Raw genomic sequence first — 22,911 nt, 5'->3', positions numbered from 1 at the left:
AGTTCTAGGGCTAGGACTAGTAAAGTTCCTTGTTCAGTGTTAGCAGAAAGCGGCTCCCTCTGTCCTGGGGTCCCACAGGCGCTGGCCCTTCTCTCATGTTGGTTCCCATAAGCTTGTCAGTAAGTGGGAGCTCCCCAACTCCCGTGGCCCTCACTGTCCTGGCACCCAGGAGGCAGCCTCCCACCCTGTTCCCTTTATCTGGGCCTGATTCCTTGCCACAGAGACCCCAACTCCGACACTGCCATGAAGTCCCTGGTGGCTGCTGGAGCCCTTGCCTCCAGATCATTTGTCAGGCCACTGACACCTCCCTTACACTCCTGGCTCTCCTCCAGTTCCCCCTCCTCCACTCTGTCCAGGGCAGAGGCTCTAGAGGCTTCCCCATGCCATGCAGTGCACACTGGGGCAGGATGGATTGTTGCTGTGATCCCCAGGCAGGGCTAGAGCACTGTGTGGGGGAGGGGGCTTGCGGGGTTTCCCTGTGACGGTCACGGCTGAGGAGGCCTTGTGGCATATTCTCCTGGGCATTGCTTCCCAACATGTACCATCTCCCCACACAGACCTTCCTGAGTTACACCACTGCTGGCTCCAGCTTCGTCTTTGGGGACACACTGATCAAGGAGGCCTTTGCCTTTCAGGTCAGCACGTGGGTCGTGGGGAGGACAGTGGGTGTTAGGAACTAGATTTCCTCTGGCCTGGATCACCCTGCCAGGCCTACGGGGAGAGGCCATTGGCACCGCCCAGGGGAGGGGAGCATTAGGTGCAGAGCAGCCCTGGCTCTCATTCTGCCATTCTGTGCCTGCAGTGAGAGCTGGTGCTGTGAGATCCCCCTTCTACCTGGCATGCAGCCCTAGCACTGCCGGACCTCCGGGCTCATGGGCCATCCTGTGGACTATTCTGTGCGCTGCGATTCTGCGCCATGCCATGCCCAGCTGCAGGCACTGGGGCGAGATGTGGGGCTTCAGCCTATGCTCTGCCACGGGCCCCAGCAAGCCCTGCTGGGCCCCTGTGCTGACCCTGTGTGCTGGTGTCCTGCCCACAGGCTTTACCAATTGTCGTGTTCTTCAGCTGTGTGATGTCCATTCTCTACTACGTTGGCCTCATGCAGTGGCTCATCTTGAAGGTAAGACCAAGCCCTGGGTCTCAGGGGATTGCAGCTCTGGTAAAAGGGGGGATTGATGGTAGGGCCTGCTCCTCCCACCTGTTGCATGAGGCTGTACAGGTCTTGGTGCCCCAGTGTTCATGTCACTAACCAGCCTGTCCCCCTGTTCCCCCTTGAAATAACCTAGACTTTGGCGGGTGGAGCCCCTGCCAGGGCTACATCTGAGAAGGTACCTGGTTTAGCCAGCTTGCTAGGAGCCCCAGCTCGCCGTGCGGCGCCCACCCATGTCCCAGAAGCTCCTGGCACTGGCAGGCTGGGGCAGCAGGACTCCTTATGAAAGGGGAACACGTGGCTGGAAGCTTTGTATTAACATAGGACTCAGCCCCAGAGAGGCTGCCCCTGAGCTCTCGGGAGCTCCTGTGGGGCTGTGCAAAGCCCTGGTACCAGAGCACTCATTCCTGTATCTCTGCCTCAGCCACACGTCTTGGATCTGGGCCCACAGCCGGACAGGGTCTGGCCACGAGGGGCAAAGCCTTTGTGAAATGTCCTGGATTTGTCCTGTGGCTGAGCCCTGCCTGCTTCCCTGCAGATCTCCTGGCTGCTGCAAATCACCATGGGTACTACGCCCACTGAGACCCTCAGCGTGGCAGGAAACATCTTTGTAGGACAGGTAAGAGCTGCTGGGAAGCAACTCAGCATCCCTCAGGCAGGGCAGCACCAGGACATGACCACCAAACACCTCACACCCCCCCGCAAGGGGCAGAGTGCCCCCTCCCTCCCTGCCTGTGGCCTCTAGGTCCCTCCCAGTCCCTTTGGAGATGCATGTCTCAGCCCCATGATGGAAGCCAGGCCCCATGTCCCATTTCCCCTGTCAGAGGGCAGGCTCCTGGGAGGCTCTGCTGCAGTGTGTGCTATGGACCACTCTAGCCTGCTCACGGCTCCAGAGGATGCACTCAGACATCCCCCAGATCCCTGGGGAAACATGAGCCCCTGGGGTAACACTGTGGGGTGAACCCCCTCTGCCCAGGGCACAGCTGGCCAGGGAAGCATCTCTTGTTCTGCAAATCAGCTGGAGCTTCATTGCCTTTTCCTGTGGTGCAGACAGAGGCCCCACTGCTGGTCCTCCCCTACCTGGCAGACATGACGCTCTCAGAAGTTCATGCAGTGATGACCGGGGGCTTCGCCACCATTGCCGGCAGCGTGATGGGAGCCTACATGTCCTTTGGGGTGAGTGCAGCAGTCAGCACCCAGACTCCCCTGCCTCAGTGCAGGCAGCGATATCTGAGCAGGGCTGCCACCCGGACAGGCCGGTTTTTGGCTTCCGTGTCCGGGCACCATTTAGAGTGGCCAGGTGCCTGGTAAATGGCACCTGAACCAAAAGTCCGGTTACCATGGGGCGGAGAGAGGCGCCGGATCATCCTGCACCAGCCCCTGCTCAGCTGCAGCCACCTCCTACCTGCAGGCAGGCTCCTTGAGACGATCCAGCGAGCAATGGGGGCGGGGCCTTGGAGGCAAGAGGTGGAGAAGTCGGCGGGGTCTGGGGAAGAAGCAGAGAAGGAGCGAGGCCTTGGGGGAAGAGGTGGGGCAGGGGTGGGGCCTTCGGAGTAAGGTTACCAGCAATTAGAAAGGTGGCAATGCAATATCTGGGCCTAGGCTTCTTGCAGCATATATGCCATAGGGTCTGTGCTGGGGTCTTAGCACATAGGGGGACTGGCAAAAGAATTGCCACGGGGAGGCAAAGGGGCTGGGGGGCAGGTAGGAGACAGACCTGCCCTCAGCCAGATGTAAAGTTCCCCAGGATGACTAAACGGCACCCGAACGGCACCCATCCACAGCCCTGCCTGCCCTGCCATGACAGCCAGCAAGCCCATCCCATGGGGGCAGTCCATGGATTTCTTTGGCTTCTCTCAGTGTGGGCTCAGCCCTGAGGATGGGACGGAGGCTGCACTGAGCAAGGCCAAGGTGGCATAGAGTCTGAGGCCAGCCCATCTAGGCTGTCCGCTATCACAGGCCACTTCCTTGTGAAACTCAGCAACCAGAATTAGACCAAAGTATTACAGCCTTCAAGGGTACATTTACCCTGCAATTAGACCTCCGCGGCAAGCCCGTGCCAGCTGACTCAGGCTTGCGGGGCTGGTTAATGGCGGTGTAGGCGTCTGGCCTCAGGCTGAAGCCTGGGTTCTAGGACCCTGAGGGTGGCAGAGCCTGATGTGTGCACTGCAATTACATAGCCCCTTAGCTGAAGCCCTGGAAGCCCAGAGCCAGCCCCGGGTCTCTCATTACAGTGTAGACATACCCCAAAGCCAGCCCCGGGTCTCTCATTACAGTGTAGACATACCCCAAAGCCAGCCCCGGGTCTCTCATTACAGTGTAGACATACCCCAAAGCCAGCCCCGGGTCTCTCATTACAGTGTAGACATACCCCAAAAGACTAAACTATTGAGTGTCACAGTCTGTGTCTGTGCTGGCAGGTATGGTACAGAGCTCCCCTGGCTCTGGCCTGTGTGGGCAGAATATCTGATCTCTGTGTTTGGGAACTGCATGTGCCCGGGCTAGGAGACTGTGTCACCTGGATTCCTGTAGTGTAGATGGGCCCTGGAGACGCACAGCTAGGGTCAGAGCTCAGATCTAGGGGGCTCACCCAAGCCCGGCTCTAACCAAGAGCCACGCTAGCCAGGTCCCCGCTTGAAGCTGACTGGAGATCCAGAATGGGGTCTCTTGGATGCCCAACTTGAAGCCTGTAAGCACCAGCTGCTGCCATTCTTGTCCTGGGAGCAGCTGATCTGAGGCTGGGGGTGGGACATGTGCAGTCATGCCCTAGGAATGGGCTGAGCAATTGGGCACACAGTGTGTGGTGGAATCACCTAGCTGACAGCTCCCTTCCTAGCCATGGTGAGAACCAGAGGTGTCCATGGTTCTCCTGTCACTGCTTGCCTGCCGCTCACACCAGGGTCCCTGCAGTATTAGTGTGCTCCACGCCCTCTGAGCTGGGGGCACATGCATCCTGCTGGCAGGCACTCCTGCACACACTTCACCAGGGCTGACCACTGGGAATGTCCCCGCCGTGTGCGCTGCAGATTGACCCCTCCTCGCTGATCGCTGCCTCTGTGATGGCTGCGCCCTGTGCTCTCGCCATGGCCAAGCTGGTCTATCCGGAAGTGGAAGAGTCCAAATTCAAGAGCAAGGAAGGCGTGAAGCTCAGTAGAGGGTGAGTGATGTGGTGCTCGGGGCAGGGGGTGCTAACACCTAGCTGGCTCAGGCGAGACTCCCTTGCTCTAGGGGCAGGTGGCAACAAGGTGACTCACAGTTCTGGGTGCCCTGAGAAGTGTCACAGCCCCACAATGCACTGCCTGACCCTGTCCCACCCCCAGCCTGACCTTGCCCCCAGCCCTTCCCTGTCCTGCCCCGCCCCACACCGCCCTTCCCTGCTCTGCCTGGCCCTGCCCCACCTAGCCTGGCTCCGCCACACCCTGCCTTTCTCTGCCCTGACCCACCCCACCCTTCCCTGCGCTCCCTGCCCCTCCGGCCCTGACCCACCCCTCTATTCCCTGCTCAGCCTGGACCTGCCCTTCACTGCACTGCCTTGTCCTGCTCTGCCCAACCCTTCCCTGTGCTGCCTACCCTGCCCCATATTGCCTGCCCCACTCTGCGCTGCTTGCCATATCCTGAACCCGGCCATGCCCTACTTTGCCTTGCCCCGAACCTGCCCTACCCTGGCACAACTGTCCTTGACCAACCCGACCAGCCTGGCTCCCCGCATCTTGCAGACATGCCACTCCCATGCTGTGCTTAGCCCTGCCTCAAGCCCTGCAGCATGTCTCCCGAACAATGCTCCCTCCCAACACACCGGATAACCACCTCATCTGCCCCTTCATCCTGCACTGTGCCGTGAACACTGGGTTCCGACTCAAACATTCTCCTCTGGGCTACAACAGCCCTGCCTTCACCCTGCAGGTTGACAATCGATGCACCCCAGCCCCCAAGTCCTTTTAAAGTGTCCCCCTGTGGTGTCCAGCCCCTGATCGCTGGATACCCACAGAAATCCCAGAGCCTCTGGTCCCAAAGGAGCAGTGTCCCCTAGTGAGCCTACCAGTCCTATACCACACACAGCACTTGAGGAAAATTATAGTAAAAAAAAGGAAATGGATCTAAGAGAGAATAGAGATTCAAACAGAAACAAGTGTGAGTGATGGAAACTAGTGGTTACAAACAACAAAATCATAATTGCGACCTTGGGCCTACACTTGCAATGAGTTCCCATCCCTAGGTTCTCACCCTAAAGTTCGGTCTTCTGCAGCACTTGCTGGCCCCAAGGAGGCAGGGCTCAGTACAGGAAGCATCCCGCTCATCAAGGTACTGCCTCAGTGAATGGATGCAGTCTTTCCCCACCCTGTAATACACTGACTCAGTCCTTTGTCTCTGTTCCCAGACAGGCCCAGCCCCTCGCTGCCCTGTCGTTCCTGGTCACTGCCTTGTGGTTGCGAGGTTTATAGTTTGATGGTTTTCCATTGACTTGCCTGGGTTGTTTCAGCAGTGCATAGCTGAGACATAAACAAGCTGATGTAATCAGCTAGCCAGGGAGAGGCCATCTCAAGAAATATGAGTCCTTCGTGACTCTCGTTCACTGCAAGACTATAGGGATGTAATTTTCAGTATAGTTACATTAGTCCTTCTCTATTACCTGTCCATGCATCTCATAGTGATCCAGAGTGCAGAGAAGTGACCTCACATGCTGCTCTTTATGGATCAGTCCCATGATAACAGTGTATTATTAGGTTTCGGAGTAGCAGTCATGTTAGTCTGTATTCGCAAAAAGAAAAGGAGGACTTGTGGCACCTTAGTGACTAACAAATTTGAGCATAAGCTTTCGTGAGCTACAGCTCACTTCATCGGATGCGTTCAGTGGAAATCCACTGAATGTATCCGATGAAGTGAGCTGTAGCTCACGAAAGCTTATGCTCAAATAAATTAGTCTCTAAGGTGCCACAAGTCCTCCTTTTCTTTTAGTGAATTATCAGGTCTGACATGAGCTGCTTTTGAAGCACAGTGAGCTCTCTGCCAATTGGCACCACAGGGGTCCCTCGCACTGACCGCTCTCCTTGTACCACCAGGGCTGAGCAGAATATCCTGGAAGCTGCCAGCAATGGTGCCGCCGCCTCCGTGGGGCTGGTCGCTAACATTGCAGCCAACCTGATCGCCTTCCTGGCTGTGCTGAAGTTCATCAATGCTGCCCTGTCCTGGTTCGGGGAGCTGGTGAACATCAAGGAGCTCTCGTTCCAGGTACTGCCACGCCAAGCACCTGGAGGCAGCCCCACACTCGCAGGGACTCGCCCCATTCTGCGATCCTCATTCCGCCCTCTCCCTTGCCCACTGCAGTGCTTCCCCTGCACCACAGCCACCATGCCCCTTTCTCCCATGGCCTTCACCTTCTCCTGAAAGCACCCCGCCCGCACTCTGCATGCTGCCCCTCCCCCAGCTCAAAGCAGAGCAAGAAGCTGCCCCTCCTCCCTCCTAAGGTTGCCAACTTTCTAATTGCACAAAACCGAACACCCTTGCCCTGCCCCTTCTCTGAGGCTCCACCCCCGCTCACTCCACCCCCCCCCATCACTTGCTCTCCCCCACCCTCACTCACTCATTTTTACTGGGCTGGGGCAAAGAGTTGGGGTGCAGGAGGGTTTGGGCTCCAGGGTGGGGCCAGAAATGAGGGCTTCAGGGTGCAGGAAGAGGCTCCAGACTGGGGCATGGGTGTGGTCTCTGGAGTGGGGCTGGACATGAGGGGTTTGTGGTGCAGGAGGGGGCTCCAGAATGGGGGGTTTGGAGTGTGGGAAGAGGCTCTGGGCTGAGGCAGGGGTTAGGGGTATGGGGTCTGGGCTGGGGGTGCTGGTTCGGGGATAGGGCCACTCAGCCTGCCCTGGCTCCCCTCCACCTCTGTACTAAGGACTCGCATTTCCACCTCCTCTCCAGCCTGGCTCCCCCAGACCCACATCTGGGCCCGTCTCCCAAGCCCCTCCTGCTGCCTCAGTCCTGAGCTCCTGGCTGAGAATGTCTGCCGGGGGGGCGGGGACGGGGGGGGGACACACACACTTTGTACTGTGTTCAGTATCTCCCTTCTCCCACCCAGTCCATCTGCCCGAGCCCAGATCAGAGGCTCTGTCCTTTGAAAACCTACATACCCCCCAAGAATGGCCCACTCCCCCCAGACACATGCCCCAACCCAGCCTCCCGGCAGTGCCAGATCTCACTGCACTGTGACCTCCACATAGCCAGACAGCTCCCATCCAGTGAGCTGGAGCTTGTCTTATGCCACATGCAGCTGCTGGACATGGGATGGCCCTGCCTCCCCACTCTCCAGGGAGGGTCTGAGTCCTGCTAGTGCCAGGCAGCCTGAGAGCGCCTACCACCTTGTCCACCCTGCCCATTTCAAAACAGGGCTCAGAACAGCTCCAGGCCCAGCAGAAAAGGTGCCCGATTTGTGACAGCTGTGTTCTCCCACTGGGGGCAAATTGCCCCAGGTCAGCTGTTGCGGGGCTCTGGCCAAAGAGGCAGAGCAGGGTGCAGAGCCTTCCCCAGTCCTGCCTAGGGTTGCCAACTTTCTAATTGCAGAAAACCAAACACCCTTGCCCCGCCCCTGCCATGCCCCTTCCCCGAGGCCCCACCCTTGCTTCCCCCTTCTCCAAGGCCCCACTTTTGCTTACTTTCATCGGGCTGGGGGAGGGGTATGGGTTGTGGAAGGGGATGAAGGCTCCGGCGGGGGGGTGCAGGCTCTGGGGTGGGGCTGGGGATGCGGGGTTTGGGGTGCAGGAGGGGACTCCAGGCTGGGGGGTGGGGGTGGGGCTGAGGGGTTTGGAGTGTGTGAGGGGGCTCTGGGCTGATGCAGGAGGTTGGGGTGTGGGAGGGGGTACAGGCTTGGGGCTGGGGGGATGGGCTCCGGGGGGGGCCTGAAATTAAGGGTTCAGGGTTTGGAAGGGGGCTCTGGGCTGGGCAGGGGGTTGGGATACAGAGTGCAGGAGGGACTCAGGGCTGGGGTAGGGGGTTGGGTCACAGGAGGGGTGTTGGCTCCAGGCGGCGCTTACCTCAGGCGGCTCCTGGGAAGTGGCCACATGTATCTTTGCCTCTTTGGCTCCTAGGTGGAGGCACAGCCAGGAGGCTCTGTGTGCCCACAAATGCTGCCCCCACAGCTCCCATTGAATCATAGAATCATAGGCCACGGAATCTCACCCACCCACTCCTGTAACAAACCCCTAACTTATGTCTGAGCTATTGAAGTCCTCAAATTGTGATTTAAAGACTTCAAAGTGCAGAGAATCCTCCAGCAAGTGAACTGTGCCCCACACTGCAGAGGAAGGCGAAAAACCCCCAGGGCCTCTGCCAATCTGCCCTGGAAGAAAATTCCTTCCCGACCCCAAATATGGCAATCAGCTAAACCCTGAGCATGTGAGCAAGACTCACCAGCCAGAAACCCAGGAAAGAATTCTCTGTAGTAACTCAGATCCCACCCCATTGGCTGCAGTTCCTGGTGGCGCTCGGGGCAGGGGCAGTGTGCGAAGCCCTCCCGGTCGTGCCTCCGCCTAGGAGCCGGAGAGACATGTGGCTGCTTCCCAGGAGCCAGGTACAGAGCCTGCCTATGCCACCAACTGTACTTTTAATGGCTTGGTCAGCGGTGCTGACCGGAGCCACCAAAGTCCCTATTCAACCAGGTGTTCCAGTTGTAAACTGGACAGACACCTGGCAAGCCTAGTTCTGCCATGTGAGCACAGAGAGGCTGTTACCCCCTAAGCTATGAGTTGCCTAAGATAGAGCCAAAGAGGGGTGATGCTTTCTCCTGCCCCCATTAGGGGTCTGCTACAGCACAGCACCACCAGGAGCCCAGCGCAGGCTGGTGCTGGGCACGAGGGTGGTATGCAATGGAGCAGCTGGGGGCGGGTTGTGGGTCAAACACACATCATTGTTAACCATCTCTGGGGGGCTATGTCCCAGATAATCTGCTCCTACATCCTGATGCCTGTGGCCTTCCTCATGGGGGCAGACTGGGCAGACTCACCTCTGGTGGCTGAGCTGCTAGGTATCAAAATCTTCCTGAACGAGTTTGTGGCATATGAGCAGCTGGCAACGTACAAGAAGAACCGGCTGTCGGGGCTGGAGGAGTGGAGTGGGGGTCGCAAGCAGTGGATTTCGGTGAGAGCCATGAGCTGCCACACTGGGGAATGGGCTGAGCAACTCGGGGGGACTCTGTGTCTGGGCAGAGGGAAATAACAATCTGCCAAGCATCTCAGACTTCCTTGCCCAGACAGGGCTAGCCTGGCCCTGCATCAGGCTTGAGGCAGAAAGAAAGCCATGGCTGCCCAGCGAGGGCTGCAGGCTCCCTGGGAGTGCCAGCTGCCAGCAAGCAGGGACAGGTGTCTCTGATTGCTCCCAACACGAATCCCCACACTCCGTCTCGGCAGGTCCAGGGGCCACACAGACAGTACAAAGGCTGTCCCTGCACTCGCTGAGCTGCACTTGCCTTGGCAGACAGGTCAGGGCCTGAAATGCCAGGGAGAGCAAGCCCCTGGCCCAGGGTGGGTGCTGCCATGCACTGTGCTGTTCCTCTGTGCTCCAAGGAGAGGGAAGGGCCATTCAGCACCATGGGATTGCCCAGGGTCAGTTCCGGGGCCTTGGCTTTTCTGTGCTATTGCCCTGTGAGGGGCTGTTGACTGGTGCACACAGGCTGAGGCCAGCAGGATCAGTGTGGGGGGGATCACTGGGGGTGGCTCCCCTGGGGACACATCTCCACTGTGCCTCTGACCTGCTGTTGTGCTGTTTAGATGCGAGCTGAAACCATCACGACCTTTGCCCTCTGTGGATTCGCCAATCTCAGCTCCATTGGGATCATGCTGGGAGGACTGAGTGAGTTTGGAGCATGATGGGACGGGGAATTGAGAGCAGGGGTGAAGCCTGCAGTGGTATTGCTGGGGGAAGATCCCCTGACCGAGATCAGAGCCCCATTGTGCCAGGTGCTGCACAGACCCCGACTGAGATTGGGGGGCCCTGTCTTTCTGGTGCGGCAGAGATACAGTGAGTTCCTACCTCAAAGAGCTCACAATCTGCATAGACAAGACAGACTGGTGGGAGGAGAAAGAGATGCCAAGAGGGGCAGTGGCTGGCCTAAGGTCACCCAGCTGCAGAGCTGGAATTTACCAAAGTCTCCTGATGCCCTGTGCCCAGGCCCCATTCCTCCCCTTTGTGATTATACTGGACAGTGCCTTTCCGTCCTGCTGGGGGAACTCTGCACCCCAGCCCAGTGGGGGTGAGGGTGGAAAGGGCAAGGTTTAGATTGTTGAGCACCAAGTAATTGTATCCTAAAATTACTAAAACCATCTAATTGAGAGAAGCAAGAAATGGGAGGCCAGCCCTTTCCCATTGTTCTCACGGCCAATCCAGGGCTCTGACTCCTACAACCTAATCCCGGGGGCTCTTTTACATACTTCGATGATACCACAGTTAAAACAAAGCACAAATATCCCACTTGTTAACCAGGGTCATTCTATTATTAAAGAAAGGAAAAGAAAACATTAAACAGTGCAAACCAGAACACAAAGGATAATGCTAGTGCCTGCTACGCACTCCAGACACGCTCCGGCTTGGAGGAGACAGGAGATACTGGGTCTCCGGGTCTGTGGGGAGAAGAGGCTGTGCAGGCATAGCTACAGAAATGATCGACACCTACGAGCATCCTTGGCGGACACCCCACCACCACCCACAACAGCACCGTGGATACCTCTGAGGAGCCTGAGTTACAGGCCCCTGCTGTGAACAGTGAGGACAGGAGGTGGTGGATGAAGAAGAGGAGGAGGAGGAGTATGGGGGACAGGCGGCTGGGAGATCCAACTGCACAGCAAGCCAGGACCTGATTTGACTCCACTACAGTCCAGCCAGTCCCACCAGTCGAGCATGGGCAAGTCCAATGCAGGAGAAGGAACCACAGGTAAGAACCCCATGTAGATAAATTTTCAATTACAGGGATGCCTCCCAAAATAGCAGGACACCATCTTTTGTCTTTTCATTAATTTGCTCGTACTAGAAGAGGCCATGGTACAGCAGAGAGGTAGAGTAGCTAACTGCTTTTCAGTCCTCTCTAGAGTTAGGCAGGGGGGCCATGTGGAGCTGTTTATTTATGTACACAGGGATGTCCCTTGAATCCTTCTGGGATCTCGATGACATTTCCATGGAGGTCCTCTGCAATCCTCTGCCGAAGGTTTCTAGGGAGGGCTGCCTTATTTCTTCCTCCGTGGTAGGACACTTTCCCATGCCACTCAGCAATAACTTCAGCAAGCACCATTGCAGTATGCAGGCTAGCAGCATACAAACCCGGATGGCTTCAGGATGCCAGAGCAGCTGTGAGCTTTATGCTTTTGTTATCCTCAGGAGTGAGATATCGACTAAAATCACCCCCGCCTGTGAAAAACGATGCCAGTATTCAGTGCAGTTGCCCTGCACTACTAGAATCATGCATCCAAGCAATTCCCTCCCCGTGTCCCAACTCCCAGCATGCCATACTCACTGTGGCTGGTGCTGTGACAGGTGCCATGCGCAAGCCATCCCAAGCTGAAGTAAGAATGTAGTGCTCACAACTTTTAGGGACCAAGGAGAGTGAGGTCTGCATCTTAAGTTTTGCTTTTTGTAGTGAATATGCTGACAATGGTACCTGTGTGTGTTATATCTGCAGCTGCTGCTCTTGCGGCCTTCAGGGTCACGCCCTCCACTCCCGCAAAACAACTGAGCCCAGATAAAGAGGAGAAAGAAGACGACTTGGGATGATACATTCCAGAAGATCCTGTAAGCCAGTGCTGCATCAGACCATGAGCACAGGGCCTGGAGGATGAACATTGTGGACAGCCTGGAGAAGGAGAAAGTAGAGAGGAGAAAAGCCCAGGCGTCCCAGCCAGAAAAGGAGAGGGAGATACACCAAGATATAGTGTGGCTTCTCAGGCAAAAAACACAGATGCTGCAGACTTTGGTGGACCTGCAGTTTCAACCATCCCATAGTTGCCTCCTTCTGCAGCTCATTGAGAACTCTATACTGAAACCTCCCTATACCCCTCTCAACATTCCACGTAGCACAAAGGGTCACTGCACTATCCCTACCATTCCAACCCGGGGACATTAAAGACAATCACAGCTTCTCATATGCTGACCTATGAAAGCGTATGTAGGCGTATGTGTAGCTGAAATGGACATGAATGTTCTTTTCCCTTCATAAGTTCTGGTCTCTTAATTTATTTATTAAGCTTTCATTGAGATTTGTTTTAAAATTGAATGTGTGTGACGGGATCAAGACTCACCACCACTGGTGCCTCCAGCTGGATGTTCCGGGAATTAGCTGTGTCTGCTGTGGGGCTTCCTTAGCACGTGGTGTCTTGCCCATTGTCTGTTCGGCTGCCCTGGGACCCGCGTTGCTCCCTGCTCAGAGGTGTCCACTTCAGGACACTGCCCTTCGGCAGTGCCCACTATTCCAGACTCACCCCCTTCGGTGTGGGGGTTAACAGCAGTCTTTGGGACTTGTACCTGCCTCAGTGGCCAACCACAACCCAACCCCACAACCCTTAGTTCAGGGGCAAGTTGCAGTCTGTATTGGCCATCATCTTCTATGGCCAGGTGCAGTCTAAGGGTGGAAGGGGGGAGGGGAACCCAGGCCCACCTGCTACTCTGGGTCCCAGCCTCTTTCTGCCCTCCTTCATTCCCCTCTTGTCTGCCTATTCTTCCTTGGGCCACTTCCCCTTTGGCCCTGTGCACCTTCTTTGCCCTTTGTATCAGGGTCTGCAACTTGGCAGGTAATGGGGCTGGAGCTCTCTCCTGCTCCCCCAAGCCTGCCCAGCACTGCTCTGTCCAAGGTCCTTGCTTCAGGAGCCTGTCCTTCTCCCTCGCTAATCAGGGAGGACCTGCCTTCTTTTCTGCTAGGCAGCCTTTATATAGGGCCTCACCTGGCCCTGATTGGCTGCCTCTTCCTTCCCCTGATTGGCCCTCCACAGGCCTTTATTGATTGACTGCTGGTCTGCACAGCCTCAGAAGGCCTGTTCCAGCCCTTTTCTCAGGGGGTGGGATGGTCGCCCCACCACAATGTGGTTTTCTTTTTGCACTGATTTTGTTACAGGGTAAAATTTTATTACTTGGAACATAATTCATCTCTGTTAGTTCACAACATATACTGCTGACTGCTCAGCGGTTCTGAAAGCACCCAATTACTTGTTACTGTGTAGTGTCTTACAACTCACTCAGAAACAAAATTAATAGGTGTGTTGACAGTGTTATATTCCTATATGTACAGCAATCACCACATGATTCTTACCAGGCCACAAAAGAGCAGGGCCAGGTAGAGCACATTACAACCCCACAGCACTACTCTGGCTCACTGTTAAAATGGCTTTTCAAAGCCTCCCTGAGCTGTATAGCTCTGCGCTAAGCTCTTGTAATAGCCTTTGTATCTGGCTGTTCAAATTCAGCAGAGAGCTGCTCCACCTCCACCCCCAGCCAAAACTTTCCCCCCTTTGCTTCACAGACAGTATGCAGGACACAGCAGGCAGCTATAACAATTGGGGTATTTTTCTCACTAAGGTCCAATCTTGTGAGTAAACAACGCCAGTGACCCTTCAAATGACCAAGAGCACATTTGACTGTCATTCTGCACCTGCTGAGCCAGTTGTTGAATGATTCCTTGGTGCTGTCAGGTGGCCAGTGTATGACTTCATGAGCTGGGGAGCAAGGGGTAGGATCGCTATTCACATTTCAACATTCCCAATGGTAATCTGTCAGTCAGGAAAGAAAGTCCTGGCTTGCAGCTTTCCAAACAGTCCTGTGTTCTTACAGATGCAAGTAACATGCACCTTCCCTGACCAGTTCACACTGAAGTTGGTGAAGCATCCCTAATGATCCACCAGCGTTTGCATAACCATTGAAAAGTAGCCCTTTCTGTTGATGTACTCCGTGGCAAGGTGGTTTGGTGCTAAAGTAGGGATATGCGTGCCATCTATCACGCCACCGCAGTTTGGGAACCCCATTGCTGCAAATCAATCCATGGGCTATGTCTTGCACATAGCCCGGAGTCACAGTCCTGCCCAGCAGGAGGCAATTAGTGGCCCTGCACACTTGCATCACAATGACCCCTGCAGTGGTTTTTCCAAATCCAAATTGATTTCTGACTAACCAATAGCAATCTGGTGGTGCAGATTTCCACAGTGCAATTGCCACTCGCTTCTCCACGGTCAGTGCAGCTCTGTTTGGTGTCCCTGCACTGGAGAGCTGGGGCAAGATCCAGGAATGTGGCCTTGCGCATCCAGAAGTTCTGCAGCTGCTGCTCGTCATCCCAAACCTGCATTGTGATGCGATCCCACCAGTCAGTGCTTGTTTCTCGGGCCCAGAACTGGTGCTTCACTATCTGCAGCTGCTCCATGATCACAGCCAACAACCTTGAATTGGTTCTCGCTATGTCGCACAGCAATCTGTCCTCCAAGGAATCGTCACGTTCCCCACCCATTCGGTTCTTCTTACAGCTCTGCAAATACTCCAGGATCGCGTGCCCTGTGCTTACAATGTTCATAACAATGCAGATGTAGGCAGCCTCCAGGCTTCTATCACAGGCGGCAGACAGCGAGGAAGGCCACGTGGGTTTGTGGGATTTTGAAAAAAGCGGCGAAAATTATGGAATAGAGATAACAGTACGGGATGGAGACAGTTGCAAACTGGGCAGTTGACCCCATGCTCCCAGTCCCCCCTGCGCAACTCATTTTGGCTCCATCGTGCACTGCCAAATCTTCCCAAAAGACAGCGTGCTGGATGGTGGTGAGTTGCACAGTGGGATGCCTATCCATGGTGCACTGCACTCTGCATCATTGCAAGCACTCCTGGTGAGTACATGCATCGCGGACACAAGGAGCCAAGTATACATGTGCACAAGCAATGTACTAACTGCAGCCACTGCATGCCAACGTAACATGAGTCAACATAAGTTTGTGGTGTAGACATGGCCTCTCTCCTCTCCAGGATCATGTGGTCTTACTATTTGGTGATTAACAGGAGAGACTGTGAACTTTGTAAATTACTGCAGCATTTCCATATCCCAGTAAAATCATTATCGGAAAGTTTAACTCTAACCCCTTGGCAAGACTTTTGGCTACTTCCATCTCATCATGTTGAAGTCTTGGTTGTCATCAGACTGGTGCCTTCTTGAGTCTTCCCTGTTCTTAGCTGTCTTTTTCAGCTGCAGTTTTTTTGCTGTTCTGAGTGTGTTCGAAGGTGAGAGCAGAGAGCAACGCAAGTCTAGCTGCCTTTGTTCTTTTGTGGCAGGAAAGTCTCACGTAACCTTAAGGCCTGGTCTACACTAGAAAATGAGGTCTACACTGGAAAATCCACACCCTTGAGCAGCGTTGTGAAGCCAACCTAAGTCCCTGTGTAGACAGTGCTAGGTCAACAGAAGAATCTTTCCATCAGCCTAACTACCGCCTCTCAGGGAGGTGGATTACCTACACCCACAGGCACAGGCACTGACTTTCCAATGTGCTGGGGGGTGCTTGACCCCCCCGGCTCTGCCCCAGGCCCCGCTCCCACTCCACCCCTCCCCCTAAGGCTCCACCCTGCTCTGCCTCTTCCTGCCCCTTCTCTCAAGCCCCCACCCCATCTCTTCCCACCCGTGCTCCGCCGTGCCTCTTCCCACCCCATTCTGCCCCCTCCCCTGAGCGTGCAGCACCCTCACTCCTCTCCCTTTCTTCTCAAGCGTCCTGCATGCTGCGAAACAGCTGATCACGGTGGGCGGGAGGCACGGGGAGAGAGGGGGAAGCGCTGATTGGCGGAGCCCTCTGGCCAGTGTTCCCTCTAATTTTTGACAGGCTGCGTGCGCAAAAAATTTCTTCTGTGCAAATTTTTGACAGGCCATGTGCGCAAAAAATTTCTTCTGTGCAAATTGTTGTGCTTTTGTGCAAATTTTTCTGCATTCGGTGTTTCGCCATGTATGTGGTGTTTAGGATCTGTGTGCGCGTGCAGACGCACACAGCTTAGAGGGAACAGTGCCGCTGGCAGACAGGAGGCACTGGGAGGAAGAGAGGAGCTGATGGGGGGTTGCTGGTGGATGCTCAGCACCCACCACTTTTCCCTGTGGGTGCTCCAGCCCCAGAGCACCCATGGAGTCGGTACCTATGCCCACAGGTGAGCCCCTCCTGTTGGCATAGGTATTGTCCACACTTGAAATGCTACAGTTCTCCTTCACATTTGAAGAATGAAGATTTTAGAGTGTTTATAAAAGAAACTCACCTTACTCCTCGTTTATGGTTCTGACAAGACAAGTCTACACATGACATCCCTTTTTGGTCTCAACACCCCTTTGATGTCAGGACCTAAATAGCTGCATGATCTGTTGTTTCAGAATAAACTATATTTTTACACTTTGCATTCAGAGGTGCCTGTGGAACGCTCCACAGAATGTATCAGTCACCACTAGACCCCCAGCCCCATCCTGCAGATAGCTGGCCAACAGCAAATCACATCGAATATCAAGCTGCATTCCAAGGGTCATAAACATGATGCTCTCTCTCGACACTTGGCTTGTCTCTGCGGGGCAGAAAGCAGGCGCCTCCTGGAATTCCTTTGATTGGGTTGAACATCTCACAACATAATGAACTAACAACATAAGCATGTAGTGTAATAATTAGGGCTGTCAAGGAATTAAAAAAATTAATCGCAATGAATCATGCAATTAAAAAAATTAATTGCTTAATCACACTGTTAACAATAGAAGACTGAGTGGACTTGTAGGCTCTAAAGTTTTACATTGTTTTTTTTTTTTGAATGCAGTTTTTTTGTGCATAATTCTACATTTGTACGTTCAACTTTCATGATAAAGAGATTGCACTACATTACTTGTATGAGGTGAATTGAAAAATACTATTTTTTTTACAGTGCAAATATTTGTAATAAAAAATAACGATAAAGTAAGCACTGTGCACTTTGAATTCTGTGTTGTAATTGAAATCAATATTGAAAATGTAAAAAAAATCCAAAAATATTGAGTGAATTTCAATTGGTATTCTATTGTTATAAGTGCGATTAATCGCGATTAATTTTTTTAAATCGTGATTAATTTTTTTTAGTTAATCGCATGAGTTAACTGCGATGAATTGACAGCCCTAGTAATAATAATTTAATTCTACCCATTTTTGCATCAATCTTGACGTTTCTCCCCCATGGAGGGCAGAAGCTGGAGAGGCAGCACCCCCCCTCCTTGCCACAGCCATACTGTCCCACTTACATTTCCAGATTTCTCCCTGGCAGGAACTACTTTCCATGGCACAAGGAAATATTTTTTGCAGGGACTTTCTGCTTCCAACATGTTTTAGTAGATTTTAGAGACACCATAACACTGAGAATTAGTTCCACCAGCTGTGCATCCTGGGTTACATGGGAGATGGGAGGGCATGCCTGGCACCAGGCTGAGGGGCCATCCCGGGCTAGTGCTGGGCAGGGGTTAGAAGTCCCTTGGCAGCTGCCTGCCACCTGCACAACCCCATCCAGGGCACAACAGGCAGGTGAGCCTTTGCCTCTCTGAGCACAGAGCCTTTCTCACCACCCTCTGTCCTCTGCTCCCTGCAGCGTCCATGGTTCCTCAGCGGAAGAGTGAGTTTGCTAGCATCGTGCTGCGAGCGCTGCTCACCGGGGCCTGCGTCTCCATGCTCAACGCTTGTGTCTCAGGTACGGCCCCAGCTACATTTCACTGTCCCAGGCGCCTGCTGGGACGGGCCCCTGACGGGCGGTGGGGACGAGGGGAGTCTGGATCTCTGAGCGAGCAGGGGGAGACGGCTGCTGAGTAGACTGGGTCTTTGGGAAAGTGAATTGAGAAACTGCCATTGATGGGGACAGATAATCTGTTTGAGACCCCAGCTCAGTCCCTGAATATAGTGCGGGAAAGATTTGGCAGTTAGGCGCACAGTACTGTAGGCTCTCTGCCGGCTGATGCCCCTCCCTGGGGGGGAGGGATAGCTCAGTGGTTTGAGCATTGGCCTGCTAAACCCAGGGTTGTGAGTTCAATCCTTGAGGGGGCCATTTAGGGATCTAGGGCAAAAATTGGGGATTGGTCCTGCTTTGAGCAGGGGGTTGGACTAGATGACCTCCTGAGGTCCCTTCCAACCCTGATGGTCTATGATTCTATGATCTTCAACACGGACTAGGCCGAGACCCATCAAACTCATTTTCACTAGTGACCGAAGCCTAGGGTTGCCGGGTGTCTGGTTTTTCGACCGGAAATTCCAGTCGAAAAGGCGACCTGGCAGTGTCCAGTCAGATGTACTGAGCAGACACCAAAAGTCCGGTTACCGTCATCAACCCCCGCCAGCCCCTGCTCCGCTGCGCTGCCTCCTACCTGCATCTCATGGGCAGGCTGCAGCTCCTGTCCCAGCCCCAGAGCAGAGGGAGCCCAGCTGTGGCAGGGGAGGTGAAGAGCATTGAGCGAGGAGGAGGGAGGGGAGAGAACAGCAAGTGAGGGGTGGGGGGAAGAGGAGTGACAGGGCCTTGAGGGAAGAGGCTGGGGTGTGGGCGCAGCCTGGGGAAGAGACGGAGCAGGGGCAGGACCTTTGGGGGAAAAGACGGGATGGGGGCAGGGCCTCAGGGGGAAGAGGTGGGGCAGGGAGGGTCTGGTTTTTAGAAATTAGAAAGTTGGAGCCAGGATTTGTCCCTCTGTCAACAGAGCAGAAAGGCCCACGCGCTAACCCACTGCGATTGGCCTCTGGCCTCAGACTAAAGCTTGTCTGTGCTAGGCAGAGCGACAATGGGGTCAGCCCGAGGTGCAGCTGCACCAGTGCCAACCAGCGCCCCGGCTTGACCACTAAGTGCTCCCTGGTGGGCTCTGTGCTGGCTGCCGGCCTGCCCAGGAGTGTGGCTGGCTGGCCGTGGCTCAGCACAGGCAGATTCAGTGTCTGCCCTCTCCTCCCTTTCCAGATCCACGGCTGTGCGCAGAGTCAGGCCCTGCTCTGGGCTGCTTTTTGTCTGGCTCCTGTCCCTGAGGACCTAGGGAACAGTGCTGCCTGGCCAGGGGCTGGAGGATTAAGCCCTTCCAATAGAGGCTTTGCGGTCTCTCTGCAGCATGCATTCTGCCCAGACCCAAGCAGTGTGGGGCAGGAGGAGAAATGAAGCCTGCTCCTGGCCCTCCTGCCTCTCGCCAGCCTTCCCCACCCCTCCAGTGGGCGTTACGACACCCAGCATCCTCTCCTCACACAGCAGCAGGAGATGCAGCTCAGGGCACAGCCTTGGGTGACATCCTGGCAGAGGCCTATGCAAAGGTTCAGTCAGAGAGTCCTGGTTGGGTTGGAACATCTGTGCCCTGCGCAGGAGCAGCAAGGGCAGGTGGCCCAGCTGCTTGGCTCGGCCACCCCATAGAGGGATGTGAGGCAGGCCCAGCCCCGCGGCTGCAGCAGGACACTCAGTTCCCTTGTGTAACTGGCTCCCGCTCTCAGAGAAGAGCCCTTCTCCATTATGCCACTCACAGGCCTCAGCCCTGCTGGCCACGGAGAGGGGCCAGCAGGCCCATAGGTGGCTGGGCACTGTGAGTGCCCAGGTGTAAGGGGACAGGCCCTGTCACTGTGTGGGTGGGGCTGTGCTAATTGCCAAGCATGCTCACTGAACGGGTATGGAGAGGCCTGGGGCAGGGGCAGGCTGAGCTGGATGCTCTGCGATGGTGCTGGGCCCTTGAGTGCTCCTTGCACAGAGAGGGGTTGTGCTGGGGGCAAAATAGTCTGGCCCAGGGCCCCCTGGAGCACCCCTCGCTGCAGCCATGGGGAATAGCCCACATCTGCCCCCCATACTCCCAGCTCCGTGTGTGCTTCCACCCTGCCCTGTGCACGTGGTGACCCCCAGCCCACTTCCTCACACACTCCCTAAAGCGCCAACCACCCACCCAAAGACTCACTCACCACTGGAGCCCTGTGGTGGTGGGAGGTACAGTCCCTGCTTTCCAGCTCCCTTGGATGGTGCTGGACCCCCAGGAGGGCCTGGGCCATACACAACTTTATGTCACCTTGGCTCCTCTGCGGCTGGTTCTGGGCAAGTGTCATGCTGATGCTAGCTGTGCTCTGGCTGAGCAGCACTGCCCCACAGACACAGGCTCTCCCATCCGCCTGCTGTCCAGCAGACTCTCCTGGGCACCTAGCACATTTGGGGTGGGGCCCAGAGCCTGGCTGGCCCCATAACACCTGCTCGCAGAGCTGCCGTTGTTGGCTTGTGCAGCCTCCCGGGATGAACCTCGGGGCGTTTCATGTGACCGTTTCAAAGACCGGTCCAGGGGTGTCTCTCTGCCTCCCCCGTGGGCCACGTCACTGAGGCACCGTGTGCATCGGCAGAGCACACCCAGGAGATCCCAAACGCAAGGAAGTCAAGCGAGTCACGTACGGCTGGCATTGACTCAAAGCCACGGCAGGGGTCCTGGCTGCTGCAGGTCCTGCAGGCTTGGAGAGGCTCCCTTAGAAGGTATTATGCTGCTTCCCACTCCAGGCCGCTAGGTCACAGGTGTGAACACAAGGCACTCCTACCAAATACTGGCTGTTTCTGAGACCAGTAACACCTCGTGTAACAAACTCCTTCTCCTTGCCGCCAGGCATCCTGTACGTGCCCCGAGGGGAAGTGGCCGACTGCTCTGCATTCCTGAGCACGGCAACCTTTAACACCACCAGCTACGACATCTACATGTGCTGCTGGCAGCTGTTTGCTAAGTGAGTTTTTTGTCCTTAACCAAGCACGAGGGGCCTGGCCACACTGGTTGGGTGTGGCTGTTGCCTGGCCTGGGTATGCGTCTATGTCGGGGGGGCAGCTGGCCCTTTGGGAGCTAATGGGGCTCAAACCCACCCACACCAGTGCAGCGTGGCATGGTGAGGTACCCCCTTCTGCCGCTGGGGGCTCGACCCTCACCTAAAGGGCGCAGGCCAAAAAGCAGGGCCGCCATCAGTGTCCCAAACAAGGGCCAGCAGCTCTGGTTGGCAGGGCTCAGAACGGGCCCAGCTTGAGGGGCTGCAGTGGCGCGTGTTGAACTAGTTCTCCGAAGGCCCTTTGCACTGTAGCCTGGCCTGAGAGCCCAGGTGGGGCAAAGGGGAGATTTTGAAACCAATTCCAGGCATTGGCGTCACAGCGATCACTGACTGTTTCGCAGGCCAGCGCCAGTGCGGTGACAGGTCCTCCTGAAACTTTTTGGTTTTGGGAAAAAAGGCTGCTGGTTTTGAATGGAAAAAAATGTTTAAAAAATTTCCCCTGGCCATAGACAAAAAATGCAGCAGCAAGAGGTCCGTTGCAGGGAATGCAGGGGCAGGGGCTAGGCACCCAGCACGGCGGGCAGGGCCTGATCCTGGTAGTGGGTGTCTGCGGGGGAGGGGGCTGATCATGAGTGGGAGAGGGCTCTGAGTAGAGGGAAGTGTTGAGCTGTGGAGAGACTGTATAGGACGAGGAGGGGTTCTCAGCTTGGGGAAGTGGTGGGACAGGTGAGAGTTGGGTGCAAGAGGCTGTGGTGTGTGTTGGGCATGTGGGGAGTGGTGGGGTAGAGCTGGATGGACATGGGAGAGGTTGGGACTAGAAGACAGTGTCACCAATCCCAGCCATTCAAAAATCATGACTCAGGCCCCAAACTATCATGAGTTTGGCTAAAAAATCATGAGATTTTTCAACTAATGCAGCTGGGTCTGAGTTTGCCTTCTCCTGGCAGAGCCATTGGGATCACAACCGGGAGGGCTAGACACTGCCTTTTTCCCAGTGAAATCTGAGAATCTCCTGTAATCACCTGACTCCAGGAGCTGGGGCTGTAAGGAAACCCCCCCCCTATCACTGGGCAAGTGATAAACTCTCTTGGCTGGGCAGCACTGAGGTGGGGGAGGGCATTCAAGGGAGATAAGCCATCCCAGCCAGACGGGCGGAGGATTCGAGGCTCTCGGCCGTGGGGAGAGGAGACCCTGTGGAAGTGGGTGGGTCGGTGGGAGTGGGGAGGGGGTGCTGTGCTGCGGGCACTGTCAGGCCATGGTGTTCCGAGGTGTTGATTCCATGGCAAGGTGCCTGTCTGGTGCAACTGACCCTGACTGCACTCTCCCTTTCAGCACTGTGCTCAGCAACAACGGGACCCTGTCCTTCACCGGCAGCTGGGTGGGACTCGAGCTCAGCATGGCCTCTCTGACACAGTGCTGCGGGTACTATAACAACACAGTCTGCGCTGGGCTGCCCTAGAGGCGATAGGCAGCCACCCAAACCAGCCCTCGCCCACGGGGCCGGCTCCCAAAGCCCAGTTACAGACTGTGTGAGAGCAGGGCATTGGCCAGGCACTGCTGGCCCATGGCTAACCCTCTCTGGAGCACGACAGGCACAGCCCCATCAGCCTTTCCTCCTCTCCTCCCTTTGGCTGCACTGCCCAGGAGCTGGGAGATGCTGTATTTTGGGCTCGACGCTCTTCCTCCCTCTAGCCCCATGAACCTCTCAGATGACACAGGACAGACAGCAGCCAGAAGGCCCCTGATGGGGATTTCCTCTGCCAGTCCCCTGGAGCTGTGCCCACCAGTGCAGATTACAGCAACCACCCTGGGGCTGGTCCCAGAACCAAGGAACACCGGAAGGCTCCTGGGTGGCTCCCCAGGCTGGGCCCTGTTGACAATCCAGGCCTTATCTGACCAGTCCCTGTGGTTCCGGTATATGGCACGGTGGTTAATGCCCTGCAGACCCTTCCTGCTTGTGGACTGGGTCCCTTCCTGCCCAGCTGCTGGGCTGGGGGGCTTGTCCCACACACTCAAGGAGGCTTTATGTATGTTAATACTACCTACTAATAAAATCAT

The 22,911-nt window shown here is 55.6% G+C and overlaps 1 protein-coding gene across 2 annotated transcripts in view; it reads left to right on the top strand.

Annotated features, from left to right (window-relative positions):
* LOC140917911 (sodium/nucleoside cotransporter 2) overlaps nucleotides 1-22,911 on the top strand; it is a 44,597-nt gene extending 21,686 nt beyond the window's left edge. Inside the window, exons 8-18 of one of the 2 annotated variants that reach the window (XM_073361446.1) lie at nucleotides 558-635; nucleotides 1,040-1,120; nucleotides 1,689-1,769; nucleotides 2,201-2,326; nucleotides 4,177-4,307; nucleotides 6,211-6,379; nucleotides 9,077-9,274; nucleotides 9,904-9,985; nucleotides 17,714-17,812; nucleotides 20,706-20,820; nucleotides 22,186-22,911. In XM_073361446.1, coding sequence (XP_073217547.1) covers nucleotides 558-635; nucleotides 1,040-1,120; nucleotides 1,689-1,769; nucleotides 2,201-2,326; nucleotides 4,177-4,307; nucleotides 6,211-6,379; nucleotides 9,077-9,274; nucleotides 9,904-9,985; nucleotides 17,714-17,812; nucleotides 20,706-20,820; nucleotides 22,186-22,312 — 1,287 coding nt within the window. In that variant the 3' untranslated portion in view covers nucleotides 22,313-22,911. Of the gene's footprint in view, nucleotides 1-557; nucleotides 636-1,039; nucleotides 1,121-1,688; nucleotides 1,770-2,200; nucleotides 2,327-4,176; nucleotides 4,308-6,210; nucleotides 6,380-9,076; nucleotides 9,275-9,903; nucleotides 9,986-10,634; nucleotides 11,064-11,804; nucleotides 12,325-17,713; nucleotides 17,813-20,705; nucleotides 20,821-22,185 lie in introns of those variants that run through there. The other variant, XR_012161035.2, reaches the window with a different exon arrangement.

The sequence above is a fragment of the Lepidochelys kempii genome, chromosome 10 (genome assembly GCF_965140285.1).
Source record: "Lepidochelys kempii isolate rLepKem1 chromosome 10, rLepKem1.hap1, whole genome shotgun sequence".
Classification (NCBI taxonomy): domain Eukaryota; kingdom Metazoa; phylum Chordata; order Testudines; family Cheloniidae; genus Lepidochelys; species Lepidochelys kempii.
This window is presented reverse-complemented; position numbering and strand designations above follow the sequence as displayed.